At 38.9% G+C, this 14,436-nt stretch overlaps 1 protein-coding gene across 4 annotated transcripts; it reads left to right on the top strand.

Annotated features, from left to right (window-relative positions):
• The first annotated feature begins 7,657 nt into the window (after positions 1 to 7,657).
• Positions 7,658 to 13,843, top strand: LOC148861179 (uncharacterized). Of its 4 annotated transcripts, none has more exons than XR_016113261.1 (6): positions 7,658 to 8,032; positions 10,511 to 10,606; positions 10,698 to 10,746; positions 11,367 to 11,484; positions 13,468 to 13,517; positions 13,618 to 13,843. XR_016113261.1 is itself a non-coding variant. In XM_088986255.1 (5 exons), the coding sequence occupies exons 1-4, from the start codon at positions 7,697 to 7,699 to the stop codon at positions 11,459 to 11,461; spliced, it is 576 nt and encodes a 191-aa protein (XP_088842381.1). In that variant the 5' UTR covers positions 7,658 to 7,696; the 3' UTR covers positions 11,462 to 11,484; positions 13,618 to 13,843. The 4 variants fall into 4 exon arrangements, 1 of the variants encoding a protein (XP_088842381.1); XR_016113263.1 differs by having other exon boundaries at positions 7,673 to 8,032; positions 10,698 to 10,724; XM_088986255.1 differs by lacking the exon at positions 13,468 to 13,517.
• Positions 13,844 to 14,436: the final 593 nt, after the last annotated feature.

Below are 14,436 nucleotides of genomic sequence, written 5' to 3'. Positions count from 1 at the left end.
TAGTAATCACTTCGCGGTATATCACAAAGGCCTTAAATGTTTCAAATCAGGATAATGACTACCGAAGAGTCCTACTTCAGGTATGTAACTTTAATAGCTCAAATGATGAGATCACTTTAGCAAAAATAAAGGGAATTCATCATACTCAGAAGAAGGAAGAAACTTCCATTGTCAAAAAAAAAAGGAAGAAAGAGCAGAAAAGGAAAATAACAAGTGCAATAATCGAGCTAAACAGCTTGGGAAAGGTTTGATCATCACAGGGCACAACCGCCCAACCGAAAACTTGTGAAAGACCGGGTTTACGGCACCCGGAAGCCACCAAAAGCCCAGAGTATGCGACCTCAGAATCCAAAGACAGCAAGATGGCATGTGAGAAGATAGGGCCCGAGGGGACCCCTATTTATAGTCCCCATCCTTTCAAACTTATGGCTCGGATCAAAGTAGATCCAACGGTCCGTGAGCGCCCTGACCGCACGCCTTTTGAAAACCAAAGGCGATTGGCGGCACATCTTCCATGATTAAGGTAGTCACACCTTAGCCCATTTTTGGAATCCGAAAAGTCATAGAAGTCAGGAGATCTCTTGATTCCCATAAATGCATTTAATGGGGATAGTCAATCAAATTTGAATTTTGGTCAAATCAGTCCATCGCGCTTCATAAACTCCCCGTGCTAAGGCGATACACTTATCTCGAGGAGTGGGGGACAATTGATGAAGGATGATTTGACCCAACCTATAAAATGGTGACACGTGGACACTGACTCAGCGTAAGCGATAGCTCAGCATTGTGGCCCAGTACAACTAAGTAACGGGCCCATAAAGCAGCTTGCTACATCGTAGCATGCAAAAGGAGGAGCTTGCCACAACGCGAGCTCCGGGTTCCCCGAGCTACCTCTAAAGGGATATTCCGAGGCAACTTTAACTTGTGAGCTAAGAAAACCAGCTCGTCTGAGCTCTCAAACAGACGAGTCATCCCGAGGACCAATTCTACTAAGGGTACTCCTGAAGTATTCCAAGCTCGCTGCAAAGTAGCTCGCGAATGGGCCGCACTAGCATTCCTCAGGAAGCTTCTATTTAACAGACCATACTAGCTAGACTGCGCCACGTCCCTAACTGATGGCGTAGTCCTTATCCTTTCGACAGTCTGCACCCACGCCTCTCAGTAGGCGGAGGCATGCCTGTCACTTTGGAGACGTGTCACTCACCCGGGCAAGGAGTACATCACAACGGCCACCTGCGCAGCCCTGGCAGGTAACGACTGTGGCAGGGGCCCAGTGGCAGTTATGCCCGATCTCATAAGAGCACCCCTATAAAAGCCCTCTGGGCAGAGGAGAAACTTCTTCTGAAAAACCTCTAATCTCTCAAATATCGTGATAAAGCGTGATCTCCGCTCTTAGCCTTCGTTCTCTCTTTGCTTTCCGTATATAGTACTAACTTAAGCATCAAAGTATTCCCACTGGGTAAAATCCCCGGGAATCCTTCCTCTCATCTTCTCAGGTGTCGTCCGTTGCCGACAAGGAGCCAGTCAGCAGCCAGATAGGAGTGCTCGGATCGTGCCGCATCAGATGTCAAACTAGTATTCCATGGTGAGGATACTTCCTAAGCATCTCTTTAAATAAAGAAAGAAAAAAAATCCAAATTAACCAAGGTGTTCAAATATTATTTTAGGATTAAATCCCTGGCAGCAGTGCCAAAAACTTGATAGCTATAAATATAACCCTAGCAAGTGCACTAGTTATCAAGTAGTATAAAAATATCATTCCCATGAGGATTTGACAAAATAAATATTAGAACTACAGCCTTCCCTAATTATTTGGACAATCGAATTTCGGATTTGAGAATAAGAACTAATGAAAAAACAGAAACAGAATAACAAGAGTAGAAGTAACAATGCTGAAGTATGTAACAATTGGTTGAATTCGCTAGGGCTTTTGGTCCACCTAACCATTCCAATGAATATTAATGGATGAGATTATCCAAGATAATTTGTCATTCCCATAAGCTGAAGCCTTTCCAATTTTATTTAATATTTCTCTCGAGATATACTAAAACTACTTCTATCAGGTAACCCCTTGATCTCTCGACTAGAGTTCTCAAGATAGAAGTGCATTAAGTCCAAGGAAAAACTATTATATTTAGATGAATCATGTGTATATACCCCTATATACCATTCAATTCACATCATGAATTATGTGGTTAGCTATATGAATTCCTCTCTCGATTCATTCACATACGCTTGATCAATTAAGAGATGGTCACTCCTAATAGCATTAAGCAAGATAATTCATAGACTATATGGAAATCACGATCTTGAATAAATCATAATAAAAATATATTCATTGATATGATTAGGCTTTCCACAATCCTAACTATAGATAAATTAGTTCATACTAGCAGAAATAAAACAAACAAGAGGAAAGAAAAAACTCATGGTTTCGCCCTTTGAGTTGAGATCTCCTCTTCTCCTTGCCGCCTCCTCCTTCTTGCAGACTTCTTGCTTGATAATTGGATTGCTCCTTTGTTTCTTGATGCCTCTCTAGTCCCCCCCCCCCCTACCCCTTTATATAGCTTAAGGGGAGGGGGTGGTCTCCTACTCTTTCTTGAAGTTAATCTCTCAAAAATAGAAAGTCCTAGTCTAATCCTACTCTTATCTTTTTATCTAATGAACTCAATCTCTTTATCTTTATGGGATTAGATCATAAATTTAGATCTGATAAGACTCGTCTCAGTTTCTTGTTCTTGGATTCGTATTAAATCTCCTCTACGAATTGGGCTGCTGCTAGGCTTTTCTACAAGTTGCGCTTAAGCTGCGGATTGGGCCTTCCTACGAATTTCCCCCAATTTCGGGCCCATATTTAACTTCGATTCATTCCGAATCTGTGACAGCCCAAAACATAAAAGTTGTGGATTTTTCTCTTATCTATCCAGTGGGTCTTGAATCAGCCCAATCGAAGTTTGGATACACGAGTTAGGCCCACATTACTGATCAGTGCCGAAACTGTGAAAAATCATCCGATTTGCCTTTCTTTGCTCCTGATGCCTTCTTTCATGCCCTGAACTGAAATACAAGAAATATGAGTCCAATTGAGTACTAATTAAGTATGCAAGACAGAATATTTGGGGCTAAAAATGTGATAAATTCTACTCTCATCACCCAATGGTCGTAAGCGGTTTTGTTCACATGCCGGGCCAACTAGCGACAAAATTTGAACCCTTTGCGGAAATCCGAAGTAGCAGTTTTGTTCACATATTCGCTGAACTCCGGAGAGGCTTTGTAAGCCTAAATAGCAAGAGCACCAGCCTCCTTTATCTCCTACATGAAGATGGCCTCATGGTCGGCAAGGAGAGCCTTATGTTCCTCAACTTCCTTCACTAGCTCGTGGATGCGCTCGTCTCTTCGCTTTGCCTCGGCTTCCCACTTCCTTGCACAACCCACAACCTTGGCCTCAGTAGCATGTACCTTAGCTTCTAGGGTCTTCACTTTTGCCTCGAAGACTTGCAGCAATGCCATCTGACGTTGCTCCACCAGTGAATGGATCATTGAGTTCATCTGCAAGAAGAACACATCATTGAGAAAGGCAGAAAACACAAACAACAAGGAGATAAGTTCGGGAACATACCACCATAAGATGACCCCAAGCTGTAGCGGCAAGCTTAGAACATGGCATCTCGGCATACTTGGAGACTTCGGCAGGGAAGACAGCCTCCTTGTTCTTGAGAGTGGCTACCCGGGCATCGAAGATGCTCTGGCCCTCCTTGGGGATTGCGTTGGAAGCAGCAACCTCGGGTTGAATGGGTCGGGGCTCAGGTTCTTGGGCCACCTCGGGCTCGAAGAGTGGAGACCTAGTTCCCTGGTCATCTTTGACCAGGTCAATAATCGGGGCTTCTTCCCTCTTTGTTGAAGTAGCAAGTGCAGGGGAAGTGGTGACAGGCTCGGCAGCTGGGGCATCAACGTGTGACACCATCCTCTTCTTCTTCTTCTTCTTCTTCATATTAGTAAAGAGCTCCGAGATTGGAACATCAGCCATGATGCCTGCAAGAAAAATGTGCCTAGTTAGTAGAAGAAATGAAGTAAAAAGGCTAAGTGTGTGAGTACTGAAGTGGAGACCTACCCAGACTTAGCCCCGCATTGACTAGCTTCTCCTAAGCTAGAAAATCTTTCAACCTCAACATGAGCTTCAACCAGGAATGGATTTCTTTCTTTGTTTCTTTGTCTATCTTGATGTTGGGGTCACTGATGACCATTCTCCAGTGAGTCAAAAAAGGCCACCCCCCAGCCATAGTGACAATGAAGTAGCATCTCTTCCATGCCGGGACCTTGTACCCAGGTCGGGGGGGGGGGTTAAGTAGTAACTACGTTTTTCAGATGAAGAGAGATTGTCGGGATTTTTCTTAATAGAACAAATCAAGCTAAAGATGTCTAAAGTCAAAGGTCTACCGTAGTCGTGGAAGAGGGAAATGATACCTACTGGTAGCTTGTCAGACACAAGTAGTGAGTCAACTGAGGCCGAGGTGGGAACCTCGACCAAAATGATAGAGTCTGGTCCTGCTGAAGTGAGCACTTCGGGACATAGCTCTGGATCCAGCTCATCCGAGACAAACACTTCAACACAGGAGAGCGAGGTCTCCAGGAAGGAAGCCTCAACCTCTCGCTGCTCTCCAAAGTCAGGGCCAAATTGCTTCGGTCCTTTTGTTGTGACTGTAGAGAAGCTCCAAGCGTTAACTAGATACTATAAGTTCCCCGAGGACCACGGCTAGAGTATCCCCTTGGAGGGGTATCCTTGGTACCATGATCACGACAAGATCGTGGTATTCGATACTAGACATCTTGAACTGAACAAAAGAAGTAGACGAGGAACGAAGGCAGCTTACCTAAAATTGAAGAGGGAAGGAGATGATTTCGAATACAAGGGCAGTCAACACCGACTTGGGAGCAGACACGCAACCTCAGGACCGCGAACGCACAATATAAGGCAAGAAGAAAGGGACCCCAAGGCCCCTATTTATAGCCACTGTAGCCGATCCTGGAAGGTTTGGATCAATGCGATCTGACTGCTCTCATGAAAACTGGATACACGCCTCCCGAGGTCAAAACCGGTTGAGCACGCGTTTTCACGTCTACGGAGTTAAGTAACCTGTGTGACGTCCGTGCGTCCCCAACACGGAAGGAAACCTAGCCAAATTCACCTGAGCTTGTCATGAACTCCCCGCACCAGGTCGGGGCCCTTGGCACAGGGAGTGGGGGGCAATTGATGAAGGGTGATTTGGTCTGACCTATTAAACAGAGGACATATGGATGCAACTTTCCAGCTAGACTATGACCCAGCATGTATTGCCATCTCAACACCACTTGTCACCTCAGTGGGCCAAGCCACCTCAGGTGTCTCTGGCACCTTGGCAATAACCGAGGTCTGTGTAGCTCGGGATTGCCTAACTTATCGAGGTGGCACATATCAGATTTCTAGAAGCAGGCCAGTTGCCTTCGAGCTCTTTGGGATCATGTCGCACGACTGTAAGATTTATCCTCACCCTGCTCGGATCGGGCGGACACAATAGGCCTTATTGGCTAGCACGTTATCCACCTCCCAAGGCGGAACGGACTCCTAATGGTGCGGGTCAAGGATCTCGGAGGTGTTTCGTTAGACCCACGACAGTCCATCTATATAAGGGCATCAACCCTTGAGACCCAAGTACGCGCAATTTGTGCTTACTAGCTCTCTTGCATTCAAGTATTAGCTCACTCACACAACTAGCCACTGACTTAAGCATCAAAGTGACCATGCTGAATTAATCGCCCTAGGTTCTTCGTGGTTTTTCTTCTTACAGCTCAACTTGCCAGCCAAGCAACCGACATCCAAGCTGTCATCCAGCTAAGAGCTTTAGATCATGCACCATCAGTTGTATTTAGGGATTGTAATGGTTCTTTTTTGTTTGGCAAGCAGGGCATTGCTCTATTTATTCAGCTGAATATGCCAATTTTTTTATAATCAGGGAATGTTGTTTTTTGGTTAAGGAATTAGGCTATTCAAACATACTAATGAAATGTGATGCTAAGAATTCTATAATACTGTCTTGGAAAAATCTTTTGAAGCAAGTCTTGTATCCTGGCCCTTGTTAAATGATATTTAATCTTCTATAAATGAAAGTTTTAGGTTTAGTTTTACTGGCAAGAATGGCAACCATGTTGCTCATGAATGGGCTAGAAGGGGTGTTTTGTGCCCTGAAGCCCGTTGGTCATAGGCTCCTGGTTGGCTTTTTAGTTTGCATCGGTATCTCTCGTATGAAGAGGTGTTTTAAGATCGTTTGCCTTAATAATTGTGGTTTCTCTTTTCTGCTTCTTTAGTTTTTAGTATAGTATGTGGTTGGTGTTAGTGTTAACTATTGTCTTTGTTGTTTCTGTTTGCATTTTTTAGCGGTTGGGCCTATGTTCATTGTTGTGTAATTTTTTTTTACCAATAAAATTTCTACTAAGTAATACTTTTGTGTTGGTTTAAGCTTTGGTTTGGACTAAAAAATTTGGGCTTAACCATAGACTGGGCCACGCTCGAGCCTGAGGTCTACGGGTTCTCACGGTTCAATTAACCAAATCATGGGCAAATTTTTGAAACTGAATCAATCCTATTGTTTTTTGCATTTCTCCAGACTGAAACCAAATTGGTACCACCAAATAACTGGTTGACCGGTTCAGTTCTTTGGTTTTTCGATTTTTTATATTTATAACATATATTATTAATAAATATATAATATATTATAAATATGTATACTATACTATACATATTATAATTATATAATATAAATATTATATATATATAATTGTCAGTTTTTTTTGGACCAGCCTTTTGTTTTTTCAAAAATACTAAACCAAAACTGAATTGATCAATTTGGTTAACCACATATTTTTTATTCAGTTCGGTTTTTTGGTTTTTTAAGAGCACTTGAGGTCACCTTAGGCTTGGGTAGGGGTGGTCACGAGCCGAGCTTCTCACGAGCTATTTGAGCTCGTCTCAACTCGGTTTATACTGAGCTCTGAGTCGAGCTTGGGCCTGATATATAGCCTTGTTTTCTAATCGAGTCAAGCTCGATCCTAGTATAATAAATAAATAAATTTTTATTATATACATACATACATACATACAAATATATATATATATATATATATATATATATATATAATAAATCATTTTTATATGTAGTAATATTTTTATTTTTATATATAATTGTAAATAATTTTTATAATTCTTATTTTTTATATATAAAATAAAAACATTTTTATATGTATATTTTTTATTTTTATATGTATAATAAAAATAATTTTTATAATTCCTAATTTTTTGTATATAAATAAAAAAGTATTTTTATATGTATGGTTTTATTTTATTTTTTTTTTAAATTGGCTTGCAATCGAGCATGAGCTGAGCCGAATTCAAACTTGCGAGCTTTGAACCGAACCAAGGTCGAGCTCGAATCGAACTTGAGCTCAAGCTCGAATCAAGCACAATTTCAGCGAACTGAGTGGTATTCGACTCGGCTCGGTTCGAATTCACGCCTAGGCCGGTAGCCCTCGGTTTATCTTCAATTCAACCCGCTCGAGTTGCATCCCTACTCGGCTAGCTACTCGCAACTATAAATAGAGGAGCTTCAAATTTTATCTCATTTTCCCTCGCAGAAGGGAGCGAATCCATATCACGGCAAAGAAGATGAAGAAGAGAGTAATAGCAGCAGCAGCAGCAAAATCCCCCAAAGAAAAAGACCTGACGACATCTCCTCTCCCGTTCGCAACTCCTCTTTTCACTCCCAACCTCTTTGACTTCAAAAGCAAAGGATTTGCCACCTCCTCCGGTAAGAAATGTCTAGCTGCAGCCTCCATCCGTCCAACCAAATCTTCGCCTCAGAAAACCCTAACTAAGATATCTGGTCTGAGAGATCTTGTATCTTCACGCACTGATTCCATCAAGCGCCATCTCGATCTATCCCATGCCGAGATTCTTAAGGATATCGAAGCTTCTCACTCGAGACTCTCCAAAAGATTCAAGGTAATTTCTTACAGGTTTTCTCGAAATTTAACCTGTTTTCTTTCGTTTCTGTGTTGAACTCACAGTAAAGGTTATGTTAGGTATATGCGTAAGAGTAAGCTTCACGTGTTCTCTAGGGGCACTTGTATTGAAATTTGACGTGCTGTTTTCCGCTCTTCGTAGAATTTGAAGCATAGATACATATAGACGATATTTTCTCTCTCCGTAGAATGGATACACATAGGCGCCTTTTGTTTCCTTTGCTCTACTTATCTAGTACGGTGGTAGTTGGAAGTAGGCACTAATATGCCCTTCAATTCAATTTTCTTCTCTGTAATATTTGTTATATTCTTCAAGTTTTATGAAGAAGGTTAAATTTTCAAATACAGTTTTTTATATAGTTATTTCACATTACACTATTGCCAAGAACATGATTGACATGAGAAATAACATAGAAATAATCAAGAGAGCTCTTCAATCCAATTTTCTTCAAGTTTTATGATGAAGGTTAAATTTTCAAATACAGTTTTTGACATAGTGATTTCAACTGATTCTATTGGTAAGAACATGATTGACATGAGAAATAACACAATAATAAGCAACAGAGCTCTTCAATGAGTTGGAACTTTGTCCATTGAAGTGTTAGTAAGATGAGGGCTTTTGGCTTTACTAATTTTTAGCATATCAACTTGTGGATCAGCCTGCTGCTGAGGGATTAGCCAATATCTCCAACAGATCCCTGAATTTTGTGGCTATGTTCTTCTTACCTTGTCTGTTCATGTATTGTACCATGGACTTCTAATACAGTAGGTACTAGGGAGTACATGACAGCAAGGTCTATTTCTTGACATCATGTCAGATCCATCAGTGTTGTAGCTTGGGAGCTACTGGATGCATTACATACCTCTAAATTATTTATATCAATTTAGATACATAATATTTTCTAAACATATAATAGCCAGTTGAAAAAATATATTATATATCAATCAAAAAATAGTAAGTGCTAAAGGAGTTGAAATAGCTACCTTCCCTAATGGTTCTGTATACAGGCAATAAACTAAAGGTATTGATAGACACCAGTTCTCAAGGTCTCCACTGTGGGATATGTCTTAGTCTGAGATATTGAATTTATTGGATAATCTTCTCCAGCAGCTATACCTTTTCTTCAGCACGACCTCAGTTTCCTTGTTTATTCAAAGGAACCTAATTGTGTTGATGAGTGGAGTCATTAATTTGCTATAACCTGGCCTAGATGTTTTATGTGTGTCTCCAAAATGACGAATCCGATTTTCAGGCTGATTAGCAGTGCACATATTCTGTGACAAATATTCCCTTTAACCTATGTTGTAAGCAATTCTATAGTCAGAAAATCCACAATCTGTTATCTTAGAGAGACTGGATAATATTGCAATTTGCAAAAAAATATAGGACCTATTAGATAAATGTCTACATTGTTCTATGAGGGAGGCTCTGTCATGGAATCCAGTTTATGGTGCTTTATAAGGTTGTGATGGAAATTGCACTAATAGTTTCCATTATACTAATATATTCTGTTTTGGTGCAGTGATAATTTATATTGCAAGGATTATGTCTTTCCCTTGCCCCCTATTGTCTTATCTGGTGGTTTCGTCCATTTTTTTTTCTGTGTCCAGTTGTATTACCTAGTGTTTTAAAAGCGCAAGGTGAGGCACACACCTTTTTGAAGCAAGGCACAAAAAGAAAGCTAAAAATTAAAAAAATGCCAGCAAATTCAATAAAAAAATCCAAAAAATAAAAAAAGCAAAAAATATTACACATAAAATTAATAAAAAATATAAACTTAAATTTTAAAATAAATGTTTTAAAAAAATTATTATCTAAAATTAGAATACATAAACATAACATGTAAAGTGTATTCAAATGAAAATTTAAAAATGAAATCAAACATATAAAGCATTTTCAAGTATCTAAAGTGATGTAAAACATATTGCATTCCTGATTCTACGAGCCGCCTTTGCTCGCTTTGCTTGCTCATTGAAGCTCCGAGAACCCCCTATTTGCTAATGTTGTTCATTCATTCATTTTTTATGTGAGAATTAAGAATTTAAGACCCTAACATGGACTAGTTTGGGCTTGCCTTGAGGGGTGTGGTCGGGGGCCTAGGGGCAGAGTGCCCACCCAGCCGTTAGGTTCAAAAAAAGCAAAAAGTTTTAGTACCTAGGCGAGGCGCATACCCTAAAATGCGCCTAGCCTATGCGCCTAGTGCACCTCAGTCACACCTTTTAAACCACTGGTATTATCTTGGAAATAGGAGGAAAAAGTTTCAAGTTTCAAATAGACAGCTACTGAGAAACAAAATTCAAATAGGCAGCAGTTAACTGGTTTAAAAATCAATGATCAATGTAGAATACTTGCTGCTACTTATCAAAAAAAAGAAGATAAAAATGTAGAGTACTTGTTGCTTTAAAGAAAATGATGTGCTTTATGTCCTGATCACTTTTTCATTCTATACCACAACAGGTTCAAACACAAGCATGTCAACAAGTGATGGATGAGGCTGAGAAGGAATATAAGAAAATCCATGATCGGATAGGTGAAAGTGCGCAAGCAATGGAGGTGTTTTGCAGCCCTTTCATGACACTGTAATCAACTTATCTTTGAAAGCTACTTAAATTCTAAAAGTCTAATCTGGTGATCCATTTGTCAGGCTTCATATGGAGAGTTCATAAAGGAGGTACAGGCCACAACATCACGTGGTATATAAACACATGGCTGGACCATCTAACACATTTATTTATTGGGTGATGCATTTGTGATTTTTTTTATTAAGGGCCAAGTCTTATATACCTACTTGTGGTTTATAAATGTCATAGCTTTATCCATAATAAATACGCATGGCATTGTACCCCCAGCCACTGCCTACTGCATTCCACTAAAGTCATGTCAAAATACCTTTTCTATATTCTTTTGAAAGTTGAAAATTGAAATGTTAAACTTGAAAAGTCATGTCAAAAGAACTCAAAGAAAGTGGCCCATATCTGTGTTTGTGGTGGCTGACTTTTGGTTCAAATACATCCTTTACAGGGACCTAGGGCCTAAAATCCTCTATTTGCACATCCTTTGGATCATTCTTGCAGTTAATTTCAATTCATAACATCTGGGATTAACAAAAGTAAAAAAGGAAAAGAAAAAATGCACCCCATGATACATGTTGATGAAGATTCATTAACCTTTATGCGTTTTAAAATGTTGTTGCCTTTTGAAATAGTGCAAGCATAGGTTTCTGCAAGCAACAGGTAGTAGTTAATTAGTAATTTAAAAGTTTGTTAACCATTGTGCTTTAGTTTCAGCAGTTTTCTCCTGTTAATTTGTTCAGCTTGCAAAATGTCAATCCCTGAGCTTATGCAATCTGCGGAGAAAAGCATTGAATCTCTAAGAAGCCGCTATGGGATTCCCTTAACTTCTGGATAACCCATACTAACATCAATCCTTCAGTGAGTATTGACTTTTGCTTTATTCTATACCCATTCTTCTTCTATTGGTATAATTGCTATTTGTTTTGGATACCTTTATATAGTGAATACCAATCAATGTAATATAGTATTCCCGTTATGTTTTTTACATTATGACTTAGAATTGATAATATCAGTATAATGATTGTTAAGGTGCCAAGGTGAATCTAGGCAATAGGGAAGCACCTTGCTGCCTTGGTGGTGATGGATTTTTTTTCCTATGGCCCATTCTGGAAGGAATGCAAATACAAATATGTAGAGTGCAAAGCCTTTTATTTTGTATGTATTTGTACTCTTTCCAAACTGAGCCTAAATTAAAACCCAAATGTTAGGGCAATTCCCTACTTCTCATAGCATCTAGCAATCACCTTTCACTAATAATTACTAATTATCTTCATAAAAAAGGATAAACTTCATATCAATACATAGAAAATCAACATATGGATGAAAAGAAAATAAAGAAAGAAAAGAAAATTGACTTGTGTTGATTGAACCCTAACAAACAAGGAAATAATCAAAAGAAACTGGTATATGAATTATAAAAATATTATAAACCTATAAATGAATAATTTAGTGTAATAATGTTTATTGTAATAAAGAATATAAATATTATGATGCCTTGTTTAAGTTGGTTTCAATGTTTTGCTCTAGTGTTGACTGTTGAGTAGGAGACATTACTAATCAAACATAACTACAAACTGATATAGGGCAAGACCAAGAAGGCAACATTCAGGAAGTAGAAGACAACTGATGTGCTAGAAGAAAAATGCAAGATCGGATCTGAAATGGATCTGTGAAGTGGGTAGGGAGGAGGGAATAGAAAGAAAGAGATGGAACAACTCAGGAGTTAGTATCTAGGTTGTCTACTTTAGGGGTTGACACCTAGAGGATCTATTAGAAGCCAACATGGAACAGTCCAATGTTGGTCCTTGCCATCTGGGGTCTTTGGAGGGTTGAACCTAACTTTGATATTCTTTAACAAAGTAGCCACACTCAAGACTTGATCTTGTGTTCATTGACTGCTTATAGAAAATTATTTAAAAGGAATTCAAGAGATCTCATTACACTTATAAACAGTTACTTCACTAAACATTAAAATTTAATAGAATACTTGTAACCAAAGAAAAACTTATAATTTGTAATTCCTATCTAAATCTTCAATGCCCTCTAAATGTTTGATTCAGAGAACTTTGATAATATGATCAAATCTTGAAAAGATCTTATTTATTGTGGGATCCATACTATCGATTTTAGAGTATTGGTAGCTGGATAAATGGCCAAAGCCCATTATATCGGTCCATTCACATTGCCCATCTTAAACCCCATTTTGAGGCTCATTATTGTATGGGCATAGATAAAAACATGGTTTTTTGCAATCTAGCAAATAAATCAATAGGTTTTATACACATCATCTTAAAGATCTCAACTCAACCTTAGCAGTTGCTCAGTCCTTTCACAGTATGCACCATTGTACAAGCATAATAAATTTTTATTTTGAACTTCTATGCTATTAGTTGCATAATTTTTTTTCTTCCAAAAAAACTGTCATTTTTAAAAGAGAAAGCTTTCCTTGTTGGACAAGTCAGTCATGAGCATTAAAAATTTGATATCATTTGGTGATCAGGCAAGCAATTAATTGCAATTTAGCGAGTTAATCAATAGGTTCTACAGTTCATGGTAAACTTTTGTACTAGTAGTTGCCATTACCCAATGTCAATACCAAATTTACCAACTATCTGGGGTCATTGGAAGGTTGGACTTAGGACTGGTTACAGAACTAAGCTTATTGATATTTTTGCAGTATAAACATGTGACCTGTTCACATTTCTCAAGTTGAGACACCAAAATGGGATTATATTTTATTTTAGTATGTCCCTTCAGGAAGCATTATACTTGTTTCTGGAATGACATTAGAAGTCAGTGCTTTCACTAACTTTTTTATATTTAACCATATCCATCACCCAGGTTGCACTTGAAAGAAAGAAAGATTTTATAGCCAGCTTTATATCCAAAACGTATTGTTACCAGAGACCTTTTTCCAAGTTCCATTTTATTTGGCATGTTATTTTTTATTAGATTCTGATTCATGTGTTATTTGATAAATTACATTGCTAGGATGATATCTGGAGAAGCAGTCGACCTTACCTTTTACTGGGAAGTCCAATCTGGTAATTGGAAATAATGGATTGATCAAATATTGTCATTACTGATTTTTGGTTGTTAAATTCTGAGGGAAGACATTGTCTTGTGAGTTTATACCCTGCCATGCCATTTGTTGATACAGTAGAAGAAAAGCTTCTATTTCATCTATGAACCATCTTTTATGATACTGTTCATTTTCTGTCAGTTTCCAGTAGTTTCTAAATTGAGTGGCTGTAACATTACAGAGTTAGAAGGTATACTGTTCACCTAGGTTAGTTACAGCCTCTACAGGTACAGGATACCCCCGTGGTTTCACTCCATGATGCTCCGACTGCATGAATCAATGGTCATTCCCTCCCAGGATAAAAACGCAGAAGACTAGTAATCAAGTTAAGAAAGATGGTATATATAACATGACCAACAACACATGAAGTTTCTGCTACATTTCTTCCCACCTCCGAAACAGATGAAAAAGTAGGTTACGATGAACAAAAAGTGAATAGTTTAGCAAGCAATGGTAGCTCTGAGATGGCAATGAGCCTGTTAAGTCAGGTAGGATCCCAGTTAGGTTTGACGGTTTAATGTCTTAGGCTTTAGACCTGTTCATGGGCCGGGCCGGGCTGGGCTCGGGTCGGGCTTTTACTCTACATGAATAGAAATTTGTTAGGCCCGAGCCCGAGCCCGTAGCCCAACCTAATAAAAAGATTGGGATTTTTCCCTATTCAAATGGACATTATCTATTTTAATTCAGATGATTTTTTCCCTATTCAAATGAGCAATGGGCTTACAAGA

The sequence above is a fragment of the Nelumbo lutea genome, chromosome 4 (genome assembly GCF_056320005.1).
Source record: "Nelumbo lutea isolate HS-2025 chromosome 4, American lotus-T2T, whole genome shotgun sequence".
In the NCBI taxonomy this organism is placed as follows: Eukaryota; Viridiplantae; Streptophyta; class Magnoliopsida; order Proteales; family Nelumbonaceae; genus Nelumbo; species Nelumbo lutea.
The sequence above is the reverse complement of the archived record's forward strand: the minus strand, read 5'-3'. Positions and strand labels throughout refer to the sequence as shown.

Bases quoted from the DNA above. Each gene is read 5' to 3' on its own strand.
- LOC148861179 (XM_088986255.1), top strand. From the start codon at position 7,697: ATGAAGAAGAGAGTAATAGCAGCAGCAGCAGCAAAATCCCCCAAAGAA. The intron at 10,607-10,697 runs GTGTTTTGCAGC...TCCATTTGTCAG, and splicing joins AAAGTGCGCAAGCAATGGAG to GCTTCATATGGAGAGTTCAT. The intron at 10,747-11,366 runs GTATATAAACAC...TAATTTGTTCAG, and splicing joins ACAGGCCACAACATCACGTG to CTTGCAAAATGTCAATCCCT.